Below are 27,268 nucleotides of genomic sequence, written 5' to 3' on the forward strand. Positions count from 1 at the left end.
ACTGAGATCATGCACTTAAACATTGGTTATTGAGGGACAAAATGACGAATAAGTGAGTGGGAGCAGGGCAACAAGGCTACAGTGTCATGTAACTCTTTCCTTGCAAAGGACTCATGCAAGCTGCATGCACATATTCCTTATTAGTATCGTTATTATCTTCAAACGATGTGCTAATCCATCTGTAAATGGCGGTTGGCAATGTGCGAGCGTTCGGTTGTCTCGAGTCTGCGTGGATTACACGTTCGGCAGCCTTGACTGCACTATGTAGCTCATGAGACGATGCATTAATTATACAAAATTGTTTTAAGATTGCACTGTGTAATTGACGAGACAGTACATTTACAACAGACGATAGGGGAAAAGGTGTAAGGGTGGCGAAAGCCATGTCACCTTGATAGCGTACAGAAATACAAGAGGCTGAATTTTGACTGTGATCCTGCAGGACCTGTGCAGTCAGCCATAAGTGATTTATCACGTGGATATGAGAAATATTTTCATATGAAGCTACTTCTCACGTGATGATGGCGTGCTGTAGGCATAGTGAAAATGCCTATTTGTTTCACTCCTTCTTGCTGTTATATTTATGTATACTTTCTCTTGCTTCGTCTACATATTACATCACCCACCTGTTGACGGATGTTCAGGTGTCAGCGGCTACAGTGCGGTCAGCAGTATTCTCCTCTCCCTTTCGGCCTTTTAACCACAAATAAAACAGTGGTGACTAACGCACAGATAAGTTACCTCTACAATTACGCTCGCTACCCAGAGTATCACTTCAAGATCACACTTTTTCAATGGGGACGTCTTTATTATCATGCAGGAAACACGTTTTTTCGGTCATGTTAGTGCGATATTGCAAGTACATATACAACGCGGGCATACTTCATTCCTGCGTCTTCGTCTGCTAGCGCAATACGTACTCGCGATTTATTATTACGTTCCTTTGTGTTCTCGCATCTTCGTTTTCAGCTTTAAAGAAAAAAGAAAGTATTGCGCTTTCGTGCACAGAAGCTTCTGACAATGTAAGAGCAACATTTTGGAGCTGTTCGGTCGTGTACCCGTTTTCAAAAAGGCTTATTTATTTCTGCGCGCTTGACAGGCCTGTCGCTGCCGCAACGTGACGATGCAAAAGGTCGGAGGCGCCCCGCGTGACGGCGACAGTTGCGACCTTGGCCTGCGCTTTCCTCCGGCGCTCCCACCATAGCTATGTTCTGCGCACCTGGGTCGATGAATACTTAACGACCGAGTTCTGTTGGTCTTAGTGGCACAAGGGCACTCCTGCAAAAGAGCGTCACGAGTAATAATGGGTGCTTGTCCCACTATTCGCCGACATCTAATGTTCCTGTCCGTAATGATCTTGACTTGTAAGAACCCACGCTGCATACAGGATGTCTCCAAATTTCGCGTTTTCTGTAAATGATATTGCTGCCACGAGGAAATGGGCAGTCGTCTACAACAAAAAGATCGTATGTCAGAATCAATTATCTTTTCTATATTATTTACGCAGTTCTTATTGTCCATGCAATGAAAAGTGGTGAAACATTATGGCGTATTAAACGAAGCACCTGCTTCTGAAGAATGCTCGCACATACAACTGGTGTGTTTTCCGACATGAATTTCACAAACCGGAAAAGCGCTGTTCATTACGCGGACCAAGCAATCTCGCAAGTTCTTTTTTCTGTTATTTTCATTTATTTTCTTCTTGATAGCACTGATGCCGGGCCTTTTTCATCATTCAAATTTCTCATAGTGCTCTACTGTTGCTGGTTTGGGAAGCAGAAGAAAGAGCAAGGCTGGCCAAACTACAATTTAGCAGGGTTTGTTTGCAACCCTGAACAAACCCCACACCTGCTGTTTTAGTTGGCGTCAAACAAATGCAGCACCTCCTCCGCAGATCAGTGCATTGATTCATTGATTACTTGACTGATCTTGTTTAACATGCCGAAGGGACGCAGCAGCTATGAGAGACGTTGTAGTAAAGTGCTTCGGATTAATTTCGATCCCCTGGGCTTCTTTACCGTATACACAGGGTTCGTTACACAAGCGTTCTTTTGCTTTCTGGTAACGTCGAAATGCCCCCGCGGCCAGGAAACAAACTAACTTATTCTCTAAATGGTTATATTCAGAGAACGAATATGTTGCTAATGCGTGATTGAAACAGGAGGGAAAAAAGAAAACATGTACCTTTAACTTATATATGCAAATGAGTTCTCCAGAAATACAAAAGGTAGGGGAAGTCTTACTAAATAAAAAGTTCGTATTCCCCTGAACGTAGCGGCTCCACATACTCATTGTACTGTCTAGTTGGTGTCAACTTCCTGATTTGGAATTATGGTTTCCATAACATATAGCCAAGGGCCCCATTGTTAGCGCTAATGAACATGAAACAGGGATAAGAGTAGTTGTACAATATGAAATGCGTCGGTTGTTTCAAAAAATTTTTACCGCATGAATTTTTTTAATTTTGACTTGTTTATTTATTTCATACTGCAGACTCAAGGATCAAGCAGGGTAGGCGAAAAAAAAAATTCCCTCTTGCCGTGGCCACATTCCAATGCGAGCGAAATAAGGAAATGTCCATTCATTGCGAAATATTTGTGCATTAAAAAGTTCAAGTGCATGGTCGAAGGAAATCTCGGTCCTTCCATGATGCTTCTCTTTTACCCATGCGCTCATAGGACGGAGCGTTGTTCTTGAAATTGAACGTATATTTAACTATTAATTAATGTATGGGGTTTTACATGCCAAAACCACTTTCTGATTATGAGGCACGCCGTAGTGGGGGACTCCGGAAATTTGGATCACCTGGGGTTCTTCAATGTGCACCTAAATCTAAGTACGCCGGTGTTTTCGCATTCCGCCCCCATCGAAATGCGGCCGCCGTGGCCGGGATTCGATCCCGCGACCTCGTGCTCAGCAGCCCAACACCATAGCCACTGAGCAACCACGGCGGGTGGTTAACTATTGACACATTGGTGGAGTAGGGTAACGTCACAATGGAACACCGGGGACATAAGAGAACGCCTACTTGAGCTACCCCGGATTAATTCCGAATGCCCGGGACTAATTAGCGGGCAATTAAATCTTACGTACTAGTCGCGCGCTTTTGCATGCCGCCACATTCAAGACGCCAGAAATCGAACTTTCGACCTCGTGCTCAGTAGCACAGGGGAAAATGTGGCTGCTGAGCTATCACTGTAGGTTGTAAAATGTGCTCATTCTGAGTGGTTGTTGAGGAAGTAGAAAATGTGAATTTGTATATCGCGTGCTTCACTTCTGGGCGTCACCAGCCATTTCCTTTGTGTTATTTCCGCTTCAAGAGTAGCATTGCCATAGTGCGTGCGAAAGCCGCACTCACAGCCGAAAGCAGCCGCCCCCTGTTTTCCTCGTACTTCGTTAATTCATTCTTACCATTCAGAGACAAGATTAAGGCGAAAAAAGACGAAGAAAAAGAAAAACAAGGACTCTCTGGGAGAGGGAGCACCCCTCAACTCAAGGAACTCGTGAAAGGTTGGTTCGTTGAAAAGAAATGTGAACCTGCAAACCTGCGCAGCATGCCGTCTAAATAAGACATTTATGAAGCGGAAATGGGCTGGCCGTCGCCATAAAAGTAAGACTCTGCGCGACTCTGAAGACCTCTTGGGGGTTATAGTTGGACTCTATTCGCTACCCGGAAGTACTTACATGACCGTTTTTCTGTCGTTCAGATAATAGTTCGCTCGCCCTTTCACAACTACTTCGTCGGCAGCAAGACTTCATCCTTCGCCCACGTAAAGAGGAAGTAGGAGAAAATCATGCCACTGTAAGTGATTAGGCGAATATAACTTCAGAAATAAAACGAAAACTCTTTTAAGCGGACACGACAACTCTCGATCAACGTTTGTTCAGCAACGCCTGCATGCGTGATATATACGCAAGCTAACCTTGCAGTGCGCCCCTTTTCTTTCGTCGCTAGTAGCGTTTTTGTCCTTCGCCTTGCATTGATGATTGCATTGCATTGAATTGCATGATGATGATGACAAAATGTATTTATTAAGGGTTGGCGCGAAGGCCTATACTGGGGAATAGGAAGAGGAGGGGGGAGGCATATTCAGAGCCGTCCTAGAAGCTGCGCGTCCTTGGCGAAAGCCAAGAGCGAGTCCAGAATGACCCTGTCGGAATCCATCGAGCCAGTTGCCGGTCTAATCCACTCCTCGTAGGACGACACTCGCACCGCCCTCAGGTTGCATAAAAAATTGTTCAGTGAAAGCGACTGCAAGCGTTGCGCTCGAGCTCCTTGCGTGGTGTTTACGCGGAGGCGACACATGATGCAACGCAGCACGCGAGACCAATGCTGTTGCGCGGCAGGAGCGGCGTTCTGGCAGGCACTGGTTGTGTTACAACAACGCCGGTGTCACAACAATGGCATCGCGTCTCGATGATACGCACGAGCTGAGACCAACAGAAAGCCGTCGGCGTTTTCCAGCGCCCAATGAAACGGTTGTATAAATGTGCAGCTGTACAGTTCCGCTCAGACCAGTCTATGCACCATGGTGCGATCTATGCATACAGCTCCTCAGGAGGAACGCTATACTGTGTGGGTGCTAAACACTGCACTCATGCCGCAGTGGAAGTCAAAACGCTGCCCTGCCTCCGGCAGAGCAGAGCGATCCAGCCCAACACCATAGCCACTAAGCGACCACGGCGAGTACGGTGTGTCCTCATGACCATACGTCGTTAGCGGGTTATATATATATATATATATATATTCTGTATGTAGGGCAGCTGCGTTCGCCCAGTCCATCTGCGATGTGGTCACAGTACATTTACACCACCCGTCGCACGTTGTATCCGTGAAATGAACTGGTTGATGTACTGATCTGCACGCCGTTAGCGCCATGATCTATAGTGTGCCTGAGATCCGAGCCAGCCTGCGCGGAAGCCCCGTCGCACAGGGTGCGTCTAGGCGCGAGGAGCTATTATTATGCACAGCTCGCGAGCCACAAACACGGTCACGGCTCAGAGGGCGGCGGCGTCACCTGACTCACGTCGTGACTCGACGACCGCGGCGGCGTCGGCGAGATCCCGTAATGAGATTGGCGTCCATTCTTTGCGGCCGCAGCTGGTGCGCGACATGGCACGTGGCACAGGGGTATTTTTCTGCCACGATTTTGGAGTGTTATCAACGCGATGCCGTCTGTGTTGCAGTTGCCTAGCGAACCAGATTTGCAGCGAAGGTTAGCGAGCGAACAACCTCTGCTGAAGAAGTGCTGCGTCGATTGCGCCTTGCTCCGAGAGGGGCGCTGCAAGACGCAATCGTTTTGAAGCAAGACTTTCTTTTGCTTCAATAAGAGCAAGAAGTATCCGCTAAGCACTATCCGTCATCGATACAGAGACTAACGCCCCTCCTCATTCTTGACGCGCTAATCACAAGTTAATCGAACATAGGGATTCCATATATATACGTAAAGAGAAGATACTCTCATAGGGTTACTATGCGAGGCATATACAGGGTGATAATTTTTATGTTTTATGGTATTTAAGAAAATAGCCTGTTGCAGATAATGTAATTCTAGTGTTCGAGCTGGATTATTCAGAGAGGCGGACATTACTAACACGAGAAATAAAAACACATATTCAACTAATTAAGAAAAATCAAACAATTATATTTTGAATTAGTTACTTTACCTCACATATTGGAACTTAGGAATTGTAGCCGGTGAGCTTGCATTTTGAACGTGCTTGAATTTCCAGAATTACGCGGCCTATGCCAGTCACGTGAGACGAAACTGAAAGCAAACTGAACGCGTGTTTTAAACATCGCGCCTCGAGTTTCATTAAGAGGAAGCAGAAACTTGCGAATGAATGGCATTACGTAGATGCGGGGGAAGTTTAAGGTACATATTAAAGACAGATGTAATTAGTGCGAATCCCTGCGTCAGCGTAAGGTCTGCCTCGCTTTCACACACATTACTCTGAAAGCAACAGAGTCACGTTTCGTTTTGCTTCAGTTTTTCCCTATGAAATTGGGGGTGAACGAACTGTGCCATGTGATCTATGGTGTCGGAGACAGCGTGAATTGGTACTGCACTGCATAATTTACAACTTCAAACTTCTATCTGTAGCTAAGAAAGAACCCAGCATTTGACATTTCGGTCAATTTGCTGCTTATTTAGAAGCAGGTGAGGACATTGATGTTTCTGAACGATGAACAAATTAGGACGGTTTGTGATGAACCACGCTTCGATATTTCTTGCGCATTTGAACGTGGCACGTGGTCTCTCGCTGGCCAAGGGCGTGCAACGAGTACGCACGTTGTTTCGCACGCATAATTTCTGCAACTGGAAGAGCGTTGTACCCTGCTTGGCTAAGCACCAAAACGCGAGTGAAACCATGGCGCGTGTACCAGAAGAACATTTCGCGTGCCGTTTACAGCCGTGGTTAACGCTCGCTGAGAAAAATGACGGCATTCATTAGCGACCGCAGTGTTATGGTTACAGTAAGTCATGCAGCTGAACTCGTTGATATTTTTGCTCGAGGACATTTCCGCTCTCCGTGTTTACCTGGCACATATAATTTTAGTGGCAAGTTGGCCTAACATCTGAATTGGAAGCGTCGCCAGAAATGTTGATACCGCACAGCACATGAAACAACTTTTCGGCCGCGTTATGCGCAACTCGCACGCATGGCCGATTTCAGAAATGGAAGCGTCCCCGTCGGGAAGGTCATAGTTATCGCTCGCACCCATCGTCTATCTCCATTCTCGCACACAACGCAGCTGGTAGTCGTAACAATATGCTAGTAGGTTGCACCGATTGAAGATCCAAAGAATCATGCTGAACCACCTTGGTAAACGATATTGACTATGGCGCTGCTCCCGAATGCGCGGTATAAAATCCCGGCCACGGCGGCCACATTTCGATGGGGGCGAAATGCAAAAACGCCCTTGTATCGTGCATTGGGTGCACGTTAAAGAATCCCAGGTCGTGAACATTTATCAGAAGAACCCCCCTCCCCCTACCACTTACGGCGAGCCTCATAATCATATCGTTGTTTTGACTCGAAGCGTCTCTTCTGCGTCGGTTGTAGTTGGGAGTTGCCTTCACGTAAGCTTATCCTGCACTAATTGGAATTGTTGACAGTCCTGCATGTGATGTCTTCGGCTGCGAGGAGAGCATTGACCACCTATTGTGCCACTGTCCTCAGTGTGAAGCACGAAGGCAATCCATGTCCAACGCGTTCAGGAAACTAGACGATCTTTTATTATTATTATTATTATTATACGGTATTTAGGAGATGTATTCTAAAATAGACATTGACAGGATTACCATCATTACCATTGTATATTTCACGTAGAAGAGACCATGCCTTGAGACTCCATGAATTTCCTTTAAAGGTGACACCTTGCGTTATGAATTTTTTTATAGGACCACGAGGGAGTGGAATGCTCTCCCGTCAAATATTGTTGGTATACAATGTAATGAAAAGTATTTATTTATTTATTTATTTATTTATTTATTTATTTATTTACAGATACTGCTGTCGCAATACATGAGACATAGCAGGAGTGGATACACCAGAGATTAGATCAAAACAACACACAATGAATTTGAAACGTAATTACAAAATGTGGCTAGACAATTCTTTCAAAAACTCTTCATTAGGTTTTTCCCGCAAGGAAGCAGCTAGGTTGTTCCAAATTTCAACGGTGCTTGGAAAAAACGAATACTTCAAACAATTTACAAAAGACTGGAAAGGAACAATATTAGGTGGGTGTGAACCGCGCGTGGCACGCCCAGTGGGATGACTGAAGGAAATCGGGGCATCAATGCAACTTTGGCCGTGTACAATCTTGTGTAGCAAAGTGATACGTTCAAGTGTGCGTTGTTGAGCCAAGGGTTCTATTGATAATGCGCATGCGTGAGATGAGGGAGAAAAGTTGCGGTCATATCGGCGAAAAATGAACCGTATTGCTTTCTTTTGTATGGCTTCAAGCTTACTAATGTCAAGTGCAGTATATGGTGCCCATACCACTGAGGCGTACTCTAGTAATGGTCTGACGAGGGATTTATAAGCTGTTAATTTGCAGTCCTTGGTTGAGCATGTGAGGGGCCGCTTTAAATATCCCAGTTTCCTAAGTGCCCTAGTGCAAATTGTTTCAATATGAACATGCCATTTTAAGTTTTGAGTGAAGGTAACGCCAAGATATTTGAAGGTATTCACAGAATTTAGGTAGTGCCCATTGCAGCTATAACTGACTCTGAACGGCTGCTTTTTATTAGTGAAAGTCATTTGTGCAGTTTTTTGGTAATTAATACTCATTTGCCACGCATTGCTCCAACCACAAAAGGACGAAAATACATTGTTAAGAACTTCTTGATCTCGTCTGTTAGTTACTCTGTTACCGCGCTTTGTGTTGAAATGAGTGTCAATTGATGTAGATATGTATATGCTCCCCCTCCCCCCTGCTGTAATGCCTTCTAAGGCGATGCAGGTACTCAATAAATAAATAAATAAATAAATAAATAAATAAATAAATAAATAAATAAATAAATAAATAAATAAATGTTGCCTTTCATTGGCGCCGGCTACTTCTTTCCCCATAGGGATTTATAAAGAGAATAAATCATAATAAAAATAATGATATAACAACACAAGTTCCAGTCACATATGTGCACTAAAGCAAATACAAAGTCCGGTCGATTAGCAAGACTAAAATCAGGGCACATAAGAAATCATGGATTAAATTCATATGAAGGTACATAAACTAGGCATTGGATTGGCCAGAGTCAGATAAAAGAAAAAACATAGAATGCGCTTATCACATTTAAACACTCAGTACTGTCGGAGAATATTGCTCGCTACTAGAAATCTTTGAAGGCTAGTAACGCTCGTCCTTGCAGTATGTTGGCCAAGGACCTAAGATCTTCATGAGGCTGAAGGGCCTGAGATCTAATCCCCCCAAAATGAAGTGCTAAGCGTGGTCTGTGTGTGTCGTGTAGCGGACAGTCAAGCAGAAGATGTTGTACGTCTTCATCAGCGTGGCCACAAGTGCATCACGCACTATCAGCTCTTGAAATTTTATGTAGAAAGTGTTTTGTGCACGCGGTGCCGAGCCGGCAGACGGTGAATCGGCATTTCAAAGACTCTGGTTGTATTTAATGTGAACGTGATTAATAATCGAAATGATGGGTCAATGTGAAATAAATCTGAACATTTAAAGTTCTGATCAAACCATGTCGCTTTGCAACTACGGGCTGAGATCTGTCTTAGTATGTGCTGCAATTTGTCTCGCGTTAGAGGGAGACCACATGTGGCGTTATTAACGCGGGCTTTCACAGCTGCCTTGTCTGCTGCAACATTCCCAGGGATATCGCAGTGGCCAGGTATCCATTGAAATATTACTGTGCGATTTTCTTCAGTTGCTTTTGTGAGTTCCTTTAGTGTTTCGTAAATTAACGCCATGTTTTGCGAATAGCTGATGTCACTATGTAGTGAAGACAAAGCTGCCTGCGCGTCAGGAAGGATGACCCATTGTTCCCCTTTTTGCATTGAATTTATCTAGCGTAACAAAGAGAACATTGCAAAAAGATCTGCTGTTGTTGATGACGTCGTGAGAGATAGCTTAAACGTTTTTATTTGGTTCTATTCTGGAATGACAAAGGCAGCTGTAGAATAATTTGTTTCGCAATAGCCCTCTGTATACGCTTGAATATAGCTAAGGTGTCGAAAGTGCTAGCATAAACATATCTCGCTTCGCGAATAATTCCTTCAAGAGATAGTTCAATTTTTGGAGCTGCGAGCCACCACGGAGGGTAGGAGATATCTGAGAACCAAAATTCGTGATGTGGTAGTAGATCTTTGTGTACCTGAATAACCGAATTGATGTTCGCCCTCTTTCTCTCAATTAGTGCACTTGCTAGTGGGTGACTTTTGTGCTGCACTGAAACGGGAAAGTTGTGTCGACAGGTTTCAAGCATCCTCATAATAGGAAATAGAGGATGACGCGCCTGTGCCATTACTAAGGAGCTTTAGCTTGCTCTAGGAACGCCTAAGCATACACTAAGGCTCCTAGCTATTAATCATTGGAGTCTCTCTTCAGATGAACGGGAGATTCCATGCAGAACAGGTGAAGAATATGCTATCTTTCGCTTTACAAGTGCATTATGTACTTTTAGTAAAGATGAAACCCACCCTTTCCATGCCGTGCCTGCTCCGCGGCGAAGAACATTCATTATTTAGTTTATTTGCTCTTCGAGGGCTTTAATGCGAGAATTTCAAGAAAGTTGCATGTCTAGTATAACCCCCAGAAATGTGTGCTGTTTCATGTCTAAAGGTTGTACATCAAGGCACAGCTGAAAATCCTTTAGATATCCTTGATGAAAGGCAGCACAGCCACCTTACTGTAAGATAGTTCTATTCCTCTTTCCTTTAAGAATTTGTACACGATACTTATGCCTTCCTGCAAAGTTGGTGATTATCTTCCGAGTGAACAGACAATACTAGAACACCGTCCCCACCGATCATCGGCTCAGAAGGCAACGAAGGCACTTTTGTGTTTTCTACGAACGTCTGGCTTGTGCGAGCGTCTTTGACTGTTGTGCTGTCCGTGCACCTCTCTCTCTCTCTCTATTCTTCTCCGAGCGCAGGGCAACCAACCGGACTCTTGACTGCTTAACATCCCTGCCTTCCTTTTATCTCTCTCTCTTCCGCACGTAAAAGCCCACAATTTATATTAAACCATAGAGCACCTGCTGTCACTTGATATGCTAGAAACGTTGCGTGCCGAACCACTAACCGGATTTTTTTTTTCTTTTGCAGTTCACATTTAGTTCGGGTTCAGACACGTCCCAATAAATTCGGTTCGTGTTTTGTTCGAAACCCTGGTAGAAACACAGATCTAGACATGTATGGCTATTCCGCTTTCCAATATAAGCATATGCCATATAAGGTTTGTAACGAAGAAGTTACTAGTGCAATTATTTCACTTAGTGAATGGGTTGCTCTGGTCTTTCTTGCAAATGAAATCCGCCTGGCCAGATAATTATTCTGCAGTGACGTGATTCGAAGAACCTTTGTATCTAAAAAAAATGCTTTAGAAGTAAAAACAAAAGTACTCTGTTTTACTTACGTTTCATTCAAGCGTCAGAGTACATAAGTGTTTAAGTTTCGAAAGCACACTGCAGTAGACGTGACTGAGCTCTATCATACCTATCCGTAAAGGAACTCTGCGTGATGATCTCCAAACTTAAGCTTCCGAAATCTAGATGAATTGTGTGAACACACACACACACACACACACACACACACACACACACACGCACACACACACACACACACACACACACACACACACACACACACACACACACCTAACGCTATCTAACAGTGGTACGCAACAGGACAGCCGCTGCATGAAAACTTGATCAATATATACATGAAGGAAGAAATTATTACAACACATAACAAGGTCCAATTTAATGACATATCTGTATTTTTGTTATTCATAGCATTGAAAATTATCCTGTGTGTTACGCAGATGAAGTAGCGGCATACAAACATACGAATGTACCGGAAGGTCGAATGCCTGCTCCTAAAATAATGAATAACTAAGAAATGATTGAGGGAAATAAAAATTACCAGCAGGGTTGTGGTATAACGAATTCTGCCGTGCTTTTCGTTACATAAGATCGCATTTCGTTCAGATCTTGGAAGCGGGGTTTCACAAAATGGAAATCATATAAATGGCTGTACTTTAGAGCAGGCATAGGCGTTCATCCACGGAAAAAGGATTGAGCAATACTGGACACAAGTCTCAGCAGTCACGGTGTATTACGAAGTGTCATGACTTATCCATACGCCCGACTCGTGGGAGACATGGACTCAGTCAGACATTGTCCCCCGGCAAGTAAAAAAAAAAGAAAAATGGGGGGGGGGGAGGCAGAAGAAATAGGGGTCCGTACATGAGTAAATACGGTTGCATTAGTCCACCAAGGAAATGAATCAGGAATGGTAAACGGGTATTGGCGCACGCCATACAGAAAACAGTGTTCCTGCGAACAATGTGCGTTTTTTTACCGATAGAAGTTCTGCACACAGCAGGGCTCATGTAATAGACAACGGTTACACAGCTGCCTCCCAACTTCGGTATGGAGACAGATTAGCTGGGTATTGACCTCACGCACGTGAGGAGGAGGAGGAGTAGATTTTAATGGAGAGAAAGGAGGAGAGGTCGGCCTGGAGAGCGTGTCTCTAGCCTGCTACTCCTCACTGGGGAATGGGGAAGTGGCCACGTAGTAAATAGGCAGGCCGTTTCAATCTGCTAAACAGCTGCTCTGTATGTTACTGTGGACGGTGCCCGTTCAGGAAAAAGAAAGTAAAGAAAACAGTGCGCAGAAGTCGTACGTCGCTCGAGCAACAGCGATATAGTTGCACAGAAACAGCAGAAATAAGTGACACGCGCTATTGTAGCCAGCGGGAGCTTTAGAAGCTGCATTAATTGAGATTGAAGCCGCTTGAATGGCATGTTGCCTTCGGTACGCTGTACTCAAACGCAGACAACCGCTTCATGGACAACGCGGAAAAATTCGAGCACATCAAATGGAGGGTACCGCAAGCAGTCAACCACGTCCCGGCTACACTGCCATCGGAAGTTTAAATACCAGTTACCGAGCTTCAAAGCCTGTTGAAAAACATTACCAGCCACCTAAATTAATTTAGGCGAAAGAAAAAAAGGTTTCTTTTTGTTGAGAAGTTGATATTTTATAACTCCCCAGTGTTATATCTCGTAGACCTCGACCTCATTGAATATAATAGTACAGGAACAGTCGCCCTCTTGTTAACATTAACAATCAGTGTAGCTTGTAAGCAGCATGGTACACCATGTCCATTGTCAGCGTAAACATGCTGTTTGCGTTGGAATCTACAGAGCTGGCCCATTTGCCGTTGTATTTTCCGTTGATGGGGCCACAAAGAGGGGCACTATATACCACCCATTTGAGGAAGCGCCGCCGGGGAAAAACGATACCGAGCTGGCAATGGATGGGCGTAACACGAATCGCCTGAAACACGGCCTCCGTCTGTAATCGCGAGTCCGCGGTGCCACAGGCCAATCATCGCTATCACGAGAAGGACGCGATATACGCGTGCTCCTTGTGTTCGCAGGGTGCGGCCATCAACCGGCGATGACCCACCGAATGCGGATGTGGTCGTGGAAGCGGCGCAAACGCGATTGTGCTAGGACGTGGTGGTGATGCAGCTGTAGCCTCTCACATCGTCACGTCATCAAACAAAACTTGCAGAAAATTTGGAGACATTGGGGTCAAGGGGGCATCCTTCCGTCCTTGTGTTTGCCCCGTATCTTCGTGCTTGCCGCTGGTTTCACTCGTGCAATATCAAGGTGTCTGGCAATCAGAGTTAACCGAAAATGAGTGATCTTCGGAGCGACAATAAATGCACTCACGGGAAGCGTCATACCAGTTTTAAACAGACAGAGCGCAATTATTGAAAATTCAGAAATGAGGAACCTTTCTTTCTTTTTTGCCAAACGAACGCCGAGAGAATTACGCCTGTCATTGTTGAAAAAGAAAAAAAAAATAGATAAAACATTTTTATTGGAGGAATAAAGTGGAGGCAGAGGTTCTGTTTAGAATGTCCTGCATTAAAAGTGAGGCATATAAGATGTCACTGTGTTATTTCAAGGATAATTCGGTGTGTATTCGTGTAGTTGAGTCCCTTTAGTGGAGTATGACAAGTCTACAATGGTTGCTAGGTTGAGTTTTATTTAGGTTAGGAAGCAATATAACTCCTTTTTTTATTTTGCTTCGGTCTGTCATAGTGTATGACGATGCAAGGACCTCAAAGAGGAATTTTTATGCGCCTTTTACACAACGTACTACATCAAATTCAAGGTCGTCCACATAAAACTCCTGCGTACCAGGTGCAGTACACAGCGAGCAAAATTAGACACACATTTTTTATGCATTCGCTGAACTGTCATTAGGGGCCAGTGGCTCTCTCGTATCTGAGGCCCATTGTTTGTATCACAAGCTTGTCGTAAACAAAGATGAATGCCGGAAATTCCGTCGGATATCTATCACAATGGCCTAACTTGATATGTGCTCACTCAATATTTTGAAGCGCGTCAGGCAGCCATGCAGCAAGGCTTCGTACATCGGCGTTAAAAGCACTAATAACGGCTGCATGCTCAGAATGAATTGGAGTAAAGCCAGGCCAGAATTCCAGTGGTCTCAGTACAAGCTCTGCTTCGCCTTGGCTTTCAGATGCTGCGTTCTGCCTGGAAAGGCGAAATTTAGTCAGCGACAGGCCTCCTCGAGTACCATATCCATCGTGTCCCCGTCCTCCTTGCTCCAGACAGAGGGGCCAGCCGTCTTCCGAGATAAGCAGCGCTAACCATGTGCTGGAAGGTTGGGAAATAATAGACCTCCGCGACTCCAAGAATAGACTGCGTTCTACCTGACCCAACGGAGCGCGCGGCGCAAATGAATGCGCCGACCGACTTCCTCGCGGAGATGGCTGCAACAAGAACGCTGCACACTAAGATCGCAGACAGCTGTGACGTGCCTGCCGCGCTCTCACCTCGGCATGGCTGCAGAGGTGACACTGGGCCCAGTAGCGGCCTCGCGTCTTCGAAGACGAAGCTCCAGGCGCCGCTGGGGCCCGGATCGTCGTCGGGCGCCGCTGCCAGCGCGGGCCCTCGGCGCGAGCTGGACACGCGCACCTGGCCGCCGGGAAGCGAGACGTGGAGAGATCTCCGCGGGTCCGGCACTGCGCCGACGCTATATACCCAGCTGCGACGAAGCCTAGCCCGTCGATCTGGCGCGGTAGGCACGCACGCACGCGGTCGCACCATACATCCTGCTATTGTGGAAACCTGAACTCTGAGAGGCCGGCAAACCCATGTCTCGCGCTATAGACTGTGCAGCGGAGCCGGCGAGGCTACACCGGAGAGTCCCCCGCGCGCTCTGCAGCCGCTTCGCACTTTGTAATGCTAGCCTGAGAGCTGTTTTGCTGCTTTGTCGCGAATCGCAGCGTGCTCCTCTCCCATCACGCGATGTGATCCTGTACGTATAACGCCAAACGTAACTACTGACGTTGATCAGGTGCGCTCTCTCGCTGACGCTCGACACCGGAAGAGCTATTCTGACATCGATGTTTTTTTTTTTTTTTTACACTTGCGAATACACAGATCCCATTATTCCAAACATGTATTTAATTGTTAATTGTATTACCTTGCATTCTGGTGGTCTTTTCGTTTTTGTTCTCTCTCCCTCGCGTCACGCGGACTGCACTGGGATTGTGTTCTGGCTTCCGAGCTTGTGACTTGCATGTTACGACTTATGAAATATTCGCGAGAAGTCGCCCTTGAGCGCTTCTTTTGTATCGTTCTCAGGGCGTCTTTTTTATCGCACTTCGGAGCAGAGGAGACGCCAGCGCCTTTTATAAAAACATATTTTTGCATGCAATTAATAATTAAAACGACTCTCTTGGAAGCTGTTCGAAGCACGTATTGGTATTGCGTCTGTTTAATTACTCGTAACCATTCGAATTAATATAACACAAGCGGAAAAGAACGCAGTCATTACATTTTGGGTGCTCTAACGATGAATTGTCGCCAATTTTTTAGCGAAATGCACTAACGCCGTCAAATCTTGATTCGCAAAGTTGTTACGTCGTAGAGCTAATTTAGGGGAAAACTGCGAATCTGGAGAAATTTGCGCGCCTAGTGAGATCCTATATGCTTAGTTTGAACTCAATGGTCGCATATTTCTCCACGAGATGCAAGGTGATGTTCTGGGTGTTATGCATTACTTACCGCACAATGCTTGCGATGAGTTCAATCATCGGCGTCGAACACGTATAACTATGGGTAATATGGCGAATAAAATTGATGTGTTGAAGGGTGAAAAAATCTCCTCACTCTAAAGAAGTGATGTCACATGTAGAAACAGTGGGTTCGAATGGAAAGTGTTATGTCATATGGAGAGAGTGATTCGTGGCAAAAGTGATCCGTCACGTCGGACCATTGGATCCAATTTCTACTGACGAATTTGTTGTCGCTCAGAAAGATATCTCTTGGGGTAGCCTTGATACGTCCTTTGAGCAACGATATGCGGCATCGAGACCGATAAAGTGTCAAACTGAGATATATAGTTCGCTACAAACTCGTAAATGTTGTTGCGAAATGCATTCCGTCAAGATACAGAAGAAAAGCGTGAGCGTACACTGCAAATGTCTCTGCAAGGTCCATGGAGTGAGGCATACGCACCAGACTTTGTTGATATCATTAATTGGTATCGCTTATGTCGGAACTGCTTTGTAACGCATATCATTACATACCTCCTTTAAAATGGCTTTTCCTTGAGTGGAACGTTGGAAAGGCAACGACCTCAGCTTGAGAGTAGAGAGAGATACAAATGAGAGAAAGGCAGGGAGGTTAACCAGAGCTAGAGCATCCACTTTGCTAACCTGCACTAGGGGAAGGGAAAGGGGAAGACGGAAAGAAGAGCGGTGACAAAAATAAAAGCATGAAAAAAAGGGGGCGGGATGGGATCATTCTAGTCTTTCTAATAGGCTACTGCCACGTAAAAAGGTAAAAAGTGCAGAGGCCTCACGCGCCGGAAAATAGAAAGTAAAAAAAAAAATAAAGTTCTATATTGCCAAAGCTTACGGGTCATGTCATTTGACTTGAATGGCGCCGCAGTGCTTGCCTTTGCGATGACAGGTGATGTCAGGGTTACATTTAAATGGACCGAGAGGTGTTCGAGTTCGTATGTCTTCATCTTTTCGCAAGAATTGGCACAACAGCAACAACAAAAATTCTATTGTTTCCTTAGCCGTCGCCATGTTTTACTTGCACAAACATTCAGCTAAAATGGTGTCTGTGTTACATAATCTTACTGTATTGACAGCCCCTGGATGATCAAAAAATCCTGCCCTGCGGTAACAGACGGCCTCCGTCTGCCGTGTGTAGAAGGCGCAGCTTAGACAACTTACAAACATAAGCGAGAGAAAGGGTCTTCATTCGCAGAAGCTCAGTGTGTCCAGAAGGCCAGGGAAGGCATCTGGATATAGTGTGGCAGGGCGCTGCATGGTAAGTAAGGTATATTCCACTCAGCTGTATTAGACATAATTGTGCGACATGTCCCTTCTGTCCTCGCTCAACTTCTAGCTCCCACGTCTACCACACCTCTTGTGGAGTTGTACCGCGCTGCGCCTACCGAAGCGCCACTACCTGTAATAAGCGGGGCTACACATGAGCCGCCAACCTGATTATCATGCATGGATGGACCTGTGGTCCGCATAAATCTCTGCTGGACTTCATTGAGCACGACCTATATATATGGTCATATGACATGCTTCACACGTTCTGTGCCGCTGGGCGAACTTCAGAATTAAAGGACCAGCTTTCTCGCACCGCCTGTTGTTTAAACCAGGCGTGATATACGCTAGCCTTTATATAGCCTGGTCGCACATGTTCGCTCAGAGAGGACGGTAAGCCGGGCAGGCTCGTAAAACCGTACGCTTTGCTATGGTTTCCTTCGTCAAGCTGCTTCGATGATGTGTTTTTCCCTGATGATGCCGCAGTGGTTCTCTGGCCCCTGATGTCTTGTTAAGAACCTTTGTGTTCTGCATCGACAAGGTGGATACTCGTTTAATTTCGGGGAACCTTTCTGCATGCCATCCGCGTAGCAGTCTTCATGCTAAACAGTGAAATGCAGCCTTCTAATCCCTAAGGATATAATTATTCTCTCGCAAAAATTGAGGAACACTAAACCATAGTGAAATAACCTCAAGACAAAGCTACTGAGTTAATAAAAACTAACGACACAGGCCCTGTACAAGGAACCTCCATCATACTTTCACGGACCAGGACCATGGGTCAAACCGTCGGTTCGTAGACATTGCCATACGAGGTCGTCGGCGCCAACGCCTTCCAGCTAGGAGTATGTAATAAAGGACACCTGCATCTTGCCTGCACATCATTTACTCTTGTTTCCCCTGACACTCCCTGTCGGTTGGCCCTGGATTTAGAAGCTCAATAAAAAGATTTGCTCTGCCTCTCGTATAGTCACTACCTAAGCCTAAGTGCGATATGTAAGGCGAGTCGGCAAGACTGCACGCATGTTGAATTACAGCGCGATCAACAAAAAAAATTATGGCTCTCCCGTAATCGAGAGTAGATGCAGGCATGAAATGGCCACCGGCAAAGCAGATGGTTGGAGATGATACAAGCCACAATTTTAAAATGCTTGTAGCGCACGTCTGCAAAGGCACACCCCACCACGCCACGACACACCACGCCATACTGCGCACTGGTCCATATGAACGCTGCCCAGCTATAAGAAGAAAAGCGCCTGAAGGATGCACCACGCAGCGTGGCGCACTCTTTCGAGGCGACGCAAAACCCGTGCCGCGGAATTCACGCACCGCTGGCGTTAAAAGAACACAGACAGCCCTGTCTCAGCGCCAAAAGATGACAATGAAGTGTATGGTACCCTGTATCTGCCTTTTCAACATCGCTATTGGAAATGACAATAAAGCTTCAGCGTACTAAAAGTTACAGCTTGAGTGATATTGTGAACAAACATTAGGAATAACTCGGAAGCAATATTTTTTTAACTTGTTCGAGCAGTAACTAGCGTACGTAACGCGGTCCTGCACAAAGGGGGGGGGGCAGAGACCGCATTTTGTTTAGTTTTCATTGGTTGCCCGGATGATTCTCGCAACTTGCCCGCATTTTCTCATTTGAGTACCCGCATAACGGCTTTGGCTTTTGGCTCAATGTCACTTGAAGGTCGCCGAGAAGGGAAGATAAAAGCATTTCATGCTTAAAAGACGGAACACACGCTTACAGGTGCACAGGCCATCGCGGCCAGAGGACGATCGAGAACTGGCGACGCAAGAAGCGCCGAGTATTAACGACATTTTATTGGCGCTAGCGGTTCTATTCCGGACATTCCGTAATTTTCTTCAAGGCCTGACGTAGGCGCGACGCGTACAAAATGGAGCTGATGATTTTGCTTTCGTAACGTGACGCAAACTTGATATTTTGCCTAAGAAACTTAAACGAAGGCATTAAATCTAACGTTCTTGAAAAAGAAACAGTTTTCCTCCTCAGTAAAAGAAATTAGTCACTTAAGCATCCTTAGGTGATTTGAGTACGAAAGCATTAGAATTTGTCCATATTATCACCTGAAATGAAAACTCCACCTTAATCCACCTTGGTGTAATTGTACCAACCTTAATCCAACTTAACCTACCTGAATTCACTTTCTTTCATTTTAATTACCCTTAATCCATCTTATTTCACCTTAATATATATCAATCCAATTTTGGGAGTGGGTCAGGTCCAACGCCGTGGCTTTTCACAGTTGGATATTGCAGTGCGAGCTGCAGCAGATCCAGCGCCGGAAACATGACGTCGTCACTTGGGCAGCTGGGTTTTGGTACCATCGGATGATAACAACGGACGCCGGATTTTCCGCTTCGTGGGGCATACAATGAGTTCGCATTAATAAAGCAAGCTCGAAGAGCACGATCATTTCGTCGAAAACGCTTCTCGCTCCCATAGTCTCCTGCGAACAAGCCGTCGTCTGCTTCATTAGCTAGTATGCGTGTCCCCGGGAAACAGAAGGAGTCATCGTATATTCTTTCTTCTTTTATTTTTATAAAGACTCCACATGCGGGTATTACATATATATAAGGGGTATTACATATTGCATAACAACAGTTAAATCAACATTAGTTAGGGTGAGAGAATCGCTGACACTTCTTCCGTGAATGCAGATGAACTGGTGATGGCAGCGATGTCGCAAGGAAGGCCGTTCCAATCTACAACGACACGAGGGAAAAAGAGAACGAAAAAGTGACAGTGCCCGTTTTGGGGCGAGCGACACTTAATGAATGACCAGTACGACGTGATGTTCGTGCCGGCGGTGAAAAGTATGGTGCGAGCGTACCGTAAAAAAAAAATTGTGAAATAATGATAAGCTGTCGATGCGACGGCGATACGAAAGAGTTGGTAAACTGGAGTCTGCTTTTAAGGATGATGTGCTGATGTAAGAATATGCTGAGTGAATGAACCTAGCTGCGCGATTCTGTACGGCTTCAAGGGAGTTTAATATTAAGGTAAATTTCATGCGGGCACCAGATAGCAGAAGCGCATTCAAGTTTAGGTCTGATAAACGATTTTTATGCTAATAGTTTTACGTGGGGAGGAGCTTTTCGTAAGTGGCGTTTAAAAAAACCGATCTTTTTGTTAGCAGATGTTATAATGTTATTCACATGCGAACACCAGTCAAGGTCGTGAGAAATAGTGATGCCTAAGTATTGGAAAGATTTACCTGGTTCAAGAGGCTTGTTTTCTATTACATAAGAGAATACGAGAGTATTTCGACGGTAGGTTACTGACACTGCTTTGCATATAGAAGGGCTTAGTAGCATCAGCCAGTCATCACACCAATTTTGAATATTGTTGAGGTTGCTCTGAAGCAATGCTTGGTCACTGATGTTAGTTATGGCACGGTAGACAACACAATCGTCAGCAAACACTCGGATGTGACTAGAGACATTAGGTTCTAGATCATTAATATCTATTAAGAACAGGAGGGGTCCTAGCACAGAGCCCTGTGGAACGCCCGATGTTACAGGAAGCGGGTTAGAAACACTATTATTGATTTGCACAAACTGTGAATGATTAGTAAGAAATCCTTTTATCCATCTTAGAACGTTAGGGTGAATATTCGACTGTGAAAGTTTTAGAAGCATGCGTTGATGAGCTACTTTGTCAGAGGCTTTTGCGAAATCGAGGAAAATTGCGTCAGTCTGTGTATCAGCATCGAGGTTTGAATGCAGATCATGAAGAAAGATGGCCAACTGGGTTTCACAAGAAAATCCCTTGCGTAAACCGTGCTGTAATGAATGAAAAAAATCGTTTGAGTCGACAAAGTCCATTAATTGTGAGAAAATTACATGTTTCATGATTTTGCAAGGGGCTCTTGTTATAGAAATAGGGCGGTGGTTTAGTGGTGAGTCCCTATTACCTGATTAGCCCCATCACGCTTGTCTTCTGCCTGAAGGCAACATTCGCGACCGACCAGTAGTGATGAGCGCACGTTCCAGGCCACATTGTCGCCATCTCGTGTAGTGCACGTGACTCAGTCCGACTCGGCCGGCTCAGAAGCGGCCGAATATCATCGATAGCAATGCGCTTGCCTTGCGCGACGCAAACGCAGGCGCTACCATACATCTGGTTTAATTCGTTGCTTACTCGCACCGCGTTAATCTTATGTGAGGAAGCATGGCTGCCTCCTTAGCGAAGGACAGTAAAGCGTAAATTCTTCTGGTGGCGCCTCCTTGCGGTGCGACCCAGTCGTCGTACCACGCCACCCAGAGGTCGGGTGTGCCCTGAGGCTGGCTGTGGCAAGACAGGGCCAGATCAGATGTTTGAGATCGACGTCGATTGCAGGACAGTTGGGGCACCCCACTTGTGTTCCTCTGCGCTTGCTCAGAATATGTGGTTTAACGGATGCCTTAGCTCTTGCATTGTGGATGAGAACCTGGGCTGCTATGGGAAGACGAGTGGAAATGGGAGGAAGGATGCTATAGAAATGGACTTTCTCTCGTGCTTCAGTCGGGCAATCTGATGGACTGGTACAGCGACGGATGACGAGGAGCCATAGGTGTGGTCCAGCAGTGGTAGGCTTACTTCAAGGCTGCGATGGCGGTCTTCTCTCATTTTCTCCCCTGCACCATCACGGGATGCCCTATTCCTTGCTCCCCTCAGGTTGTGGCCTGATGTCCAGTGTACTAGAATGCGTACGCGTTCTAGTACAGGCAGCATTCCCACAGGCGGTGGCAGGCTTTTTTCATGCGGTGCGCTATGGTAATCGGGTAGGATGGGGAGTTCAATCGCTTGAGAGCCTCTTGACTGCCATTGTAGATGTGAACCGTGGCTTCTGTGTGCCCATCACAGAGTTGAGTCGCTTCTTCAATGGCGTGTAGTACAAGCTCTGTGGCTGTCCAATGAGCCCAGCCGCTGTGACTCACAACGTGTGCTTGCCCGTTCTCTAACAAGTGGTAGCGGCATAAATTTTGCCTGAACCTTCACTGTAAGGCAGCGGTGGTGTATATCTTTGCCACTTGGTTCTTTTCTTGCGTGTATAATGCTCGTTATTGTAGGTGTGCCCTGCCTTCACTTTCGGCGTTCGTGGGGATTCACCTGACCCCTTGCCCTTTCTTACGCCACAGGCCACCCTTTCTAATGTTTCAATCAATCAGTCAATCAAATCAATCAATCAATCAATCAATCTTACGTGAGAAAACGTCAAGGCGCGGCCTTGCTTACATTTTTTTTATAAATGAAAAAGCCGCCGTTGTCATAACCTCTGATGATGTGAAAACTCATTAATTTTGCTTAAAATACAAACGCAGCAGTGAAGAGTGCAAAATGTCCCAGAAGGGTTTTTAATGTTCCCCCCTATATTATTTCAAATATTTTTTTTCTATAGATGATGGCCCAAAGCACAAATAGCAACACCTTTCGAAAGCGATGCGAATTCTATGAGCATGCTTTAAGAACAAAAAACTGCCGTGTCCCCAACGACGGGCCAAAATGCGGCGATACGCATGCCTGTCGGCCGCCATCGCATATGGCCGCTCAATAGCGTAATTCGCGCGCCTTGTCGCACCACAAATTATGGCGGAAAATATCTGCGATCACGACCCAGCGCAACGTCACGCAACGTCACGCAACGTCAAATTGACGTTTACGAAACGGCCCTTCCTGTGGCGCCCCTCACGAGATATTCCTTCAGCCAATGAGGAGGCTGACATGGCGGCTATCATGGACCACCACCACATATTCGAGAAATTGAAGCTGCATTGCACGGGCTGCTGCACGCTACCGCTCACTTTCCTCTTACAGTCCTAAAGTCGCAGTGAACACCTGCCAAGGACCACAAAAAGGTATTAGTTTATAAAATTTCCAGCTCCACGTCATGTCTCGTCATCTTGATAAAAACGCAAAACTGCATTTTCCAAAACTTTCGTTTCCCAGCACGAATTTCAAAACACGTGATGGCTCGATAGTGAATCACAGAGTCAACATGGTGAATAATGGCGACCGTACAGCCGTCATGCCTTTCAAGAATAGAGCTCTACAGGCGCAACTAAAAATGCACAACCTAGCGCAGCGTGCGCAAGCATGGTGACCAGCCGCGTCAAAGTGCGTAGCAAATAAAAACACACATAAACGAATAAAAACGCACGCAAACCTAAATGCATGCGACATTGAGAAAGCATGAAATAACCGCGAGTTTCTAGGCTTATTTTGCATGTATGTGTTGCAGCCCTTGTAAGACTTACAGCCGTTGACGTTGTTATACAGGACGTTTTTAACTTGGTTATGGCACCTTTTGCTGAGGTGGCCACACTGGAGCTGCATATTACGAAACGGCGTGCTCGGTGTACAACCGAGCCATTGCAGTAGGTGTGTGTATGCCTCTGGGCGAAAGAAAACCGAAGTCAGCTGTTTGCAGATTGCGCACCGTTTTCTTTTTCAAATCTTAGGCAGCATAGATTTGACTTGGAGGAAACGAATCAGCTGGGTTACACTAGTTTCTTGGTGATTTCTTGCAATATGTTTTTGACCAGCTTTAAGCTTATCAGAAGTTGTTTAATTAACAAACAACATTTTAGCATTCGTCATAGCTCTTTACTCGTGCCCAGACGACTTGTTTTATTCTGAACGCTAGGGGGGTTTGTTCCGCAGACTCCTGAAAATTTATTTTCTCTGTTTCCTGCTGAATATGAGATTGGCGTCTTCTGTCATCGCTGAGCTTGTTGCGAAGTATTTCTAAGGCAGTAATGAGTAAACAAAACGGGTACGCTCTAGCAGTGCTTTTCGCACAACTACAATTTTGCATAACGATGATAATGGTATACAATCGAACGTACTGGAATTTTACGAACTGTACCCGACGCTCCACGGCTACCTCTGCCCGCTCTGCAACGTACCCGACACCCTGGCACACTTGCTCCTGGAATGCCCGGGACAGGAAGGCAGCGAAATGCAACCGGAAACGGATGCGAAACGAGCACGAAAAGCAAACGAAGACCACCTATTCGAAACGTATGAGGCCAAGCTCGCCCTCGGGCACCTGGAAGACCAGCGACAACTCGTCGCCAGGGCCAAGAGGGCAGTCGAAGCCAGAGGGTTCCTGGACTAAGGAGCCTTCCCACCCCAGGGTGATACCGGGCCTCGCTCGGGACAGTGTTTCGAATAATAAACGTTTCTTTCTCTCTGTCACCATTTAAGGGACTTGGCTCGCCAGCGAGGATCGGGAGATGCAGCTAGCGCTCCTCGACCAGGCACGGAGGACCGCTAAAGCCAGTGGGGCCCTGGACTAGGGGCTCCACGCACTCGCTTACCGCACTTCTTATTTTTAAAATAAACGTCTTGATATATATAGGCGAGTACATGCTGAAATTACGGCGAAACTGAATAATAAGATGCGGCTTATTTAGATAAGCGCACCACGACATAAATAAATTTACTTTATAACACCATCTGGCTGAAAAGACACACGGACGGTCCCGACCATCCCGTTATTCAATTGGTGAACCATGTATTTGTGGAGGCGCATAGCTCTACATGCTTTCAACCTACTACGCACGTGGACATCACGTGAAAACTTTGGGTGTGCTGAATTATATATATATATATATATATATATAAATATACATATATATATATATATATATATATATATATATATATAAATATATATATATATATATATATATATATATATATATATATATGTGTGTGTGTGTGTGTGTGTGTGTGTGTGTGTGTGTGTGTGTGTGTTTCTTTAATTGCCTCACAACTCACAATTAGCAAAAAGTTAATTAGAGAATTTTATTATTTGAATTACGCATTTCAATTATCTGTGCAAGTAATGTCCGCCTCTACGAGTAAACCAGTTCATGGACTAGAATTGTGCTATCTGCCACAGGCAAGTTTTAAAATTTTTTGAAAGGGTTCGCTGAAACACCCTGCAGAAAAAAAAAAATGTATGAAAGCGCTTCTACCCGCGAGGCAATTCTAAGGCGTGTCTCAAGTACCCACTGCCAGCTCTCACAGAGCTCAACTTTTTCATATTCGCAATTAGGAGCTCTCCAGGAAAGACGGCGTTTTCGTTTATTCGTCGGTCAACCGGGCGTCACTAGTCACGTGCAGCACACTGCATGCAATGTTGAGCAGACGTCGGAGTCAGTGCATGGTTCAATTCACAGGCGGTGAGCCACTCCCGCAAGCAACCAACTTTATCGTACGCAATAGCTTCCAAGTGTACACGTACTGAATAGCAGCGAACACAAGAATATATCGAAGACTGCCACGACCTTTGTGCTTTGCGCCACACTGAGCATTACAAGGTACGTTGCATCTGCCCGGCATTATCCCTGCGTGCGTTTCGGCTCGTTGCTCCATTTTCCAGCTTATGATCACAAACCACAAGCTGTCACTGCAATAGCAACAGGTGGATGCTGTTGCCAAAGTGACCGACGCTAACAGGCAACGACAGCAGAATAAAGAAACACAAATGCCATACTCACAAATTACACGTGAAAACGATGCTCTCCGAAGAGGCATTGGACGTAGAAAAGAGATGAACTGGGGGGCAGGTTATGTCCCCGTATTCCAGTGGGCCTAAGTTGGTGTGCGTGGTTAAACTTTTCAGCTGATCCTCCCTACTCAGCCTGCATAGCACGCACAATTTCGGCCGCGCACAGATACGGCAAGAAAGGCGAGGGTGACATTTCCCTCTCTTCCAAGCAGGTAGCGGTCAAAGCCCAGCGCCGGAGAGGAGCTTAGTGTGTGGAAAGCTGTCGGGCTTGCCACGGGAAAGCGCTGTCACGAAAGCACCGGCGACGTGAAGAGCCGGTGAAAAGGGAGGACAAATGAGAGAGAAGGTGCTTGTGACGCACTTGCGATCAGCGAACGCGCTTTCTAGCCCGTAGTACACGAACTATTCCGGTGACGCTGAATTGGCATGTGTGTCTTCTTCTCCCCCTTTTTAGCTTATTATTTCTCGATCGCTGTTTCTTGTAAGGTAGGCGCAGAGGAAAGCCCCGGCGACAATCGTCGCCGCCTCAAGGTCGAGGTGTTGCGCCGTTGCCTCAAGAGCCGCCCTCGCGGAACGGTGCGGTGATGCGACGCTTGCTTCTATATAACTTGAACGTGCACAGTCGAAGTAAGCGTATATGTCGTCTATTTACATTTGCTTCATATAAAGTTTGATTCTGTTGGCAGCGGCGGCCTGCTACAGCAGATGGCGTATCGCCAAAGCAGGAATCATCTGGTTCGCAATATAGAGAGCGTTGCGTCGTCGAGCCTGCGCTGCGATCACCAGAAAGCTCATTGTATGGTCGCTTACGTGAGCCCGAGGTTGTGTCCGCTTTTACAGAAGTCTTTCCAGGTGCCACAAGCGCGAAGAGAGCTGGACATTCACAGCATACTTTGGATCTCTAAACTATACAAAACGGCGCTTGCATCACGGTTTAGGCATGCCAGGTCGACATGGTTTCAATTGGCTACTCGCGAAACCAAAAGATGGGGAGGGCACATGCCTAGGTGCCCCCCACCTTTTCCGGCCTGGTTACGCCCACGATCTCGTATCGCTTGTCCCGCGTGAGTTCGAGCATATAATTAAATAATAGAAGTTCATCGTAATTGCATCGCCGAGCAACATAGAGACTAAAATACAAAGTGTTCACTAAACTGGTGACATCGAGGATTGCAACCTGAATTCTAAGAGGGGTCAGATTCGATGGGTTTAAACTTGCAGCCTTTGATTAGTGACGGAAGCTTTGTCCCCGCGGCATGTTGTTATTTCCGGCATATCAGTTGTTTCGACGCACCTCACGTGAACGGAAATGCATGCTTTTGTCTAGTCGCCGTTGAAGCCACAAACAATGCAAGAAAAAAAAAAGCGGACGTCTCGGAATAGACTGGCGCTCTATTGAGTACATTATATGCGTACGGAAGGACGCTACGAGGTGAATATTAATACGCGTCGTACGTGGCGATACAAGCTAGGGCACAAACCGGTTCACAACATGTCGCTGACGTCAAGCGAAAGAAGGAAAGTTGGCCGTCCCATCCATGGTAAAAAAGTAATAATAAACAAAAAGGATAAGCGAAGAATAAAAGCAGCAGTTAAGTCTGACGACAGGCGAATTTACCTTTTACCACTTTCTTTTC

General features: G+C 45.8%; 1 protein-coding gene across 3 annotated transcripts in view; it reads right to left on the reverse strand.

Annotated features, from left to right (window-relative positions):
• LOC142578829 (scavenger receptor class B member 1-like) overlaps window positions 1-27,268 on the reverse strand; it is a 90,473-nt gene that overhangs the window by 41,631 nt on the left and 21,574 nt on the right. The window contains exon 1 of one of the 3 annotated variants that reach the window (XM_075688451.1): window positions 25,621-25,913. The exons of 1 other annotated variant lie outside the window; for it this stretch is intronic. In XM_075688451.1, coding sequence (XP_075544566.1) covers window positions 25,621-25,657 — 37 coding nt within the window. In that variant the 5' untranslated portion in view covers window positions 25,658-25,913. Of the gene's footprint in view, window positions 1-14,577; window positions 14,867-25,620; window positions 25,914-27,268 lie in introns of those variants that run through there. One more of the 3 variants, XM_075688450.1, reaches the window with a different exon arrangement.

This window comes from Dermacentor variabilis, chromosome 4, assembly GCF_050947875.1.
Source record: "Dermacentor variabilis isolate Ectoservices chromosome 4, ASM5094787v1, whole genome shotgun sequence".
Taxonomy (NCBI): Eukaryota; Metazoa; Arthropoda; class Arachnida; order Ixodida; family Ixodidae; genus Dermacentor; species Dermacentor variabilis.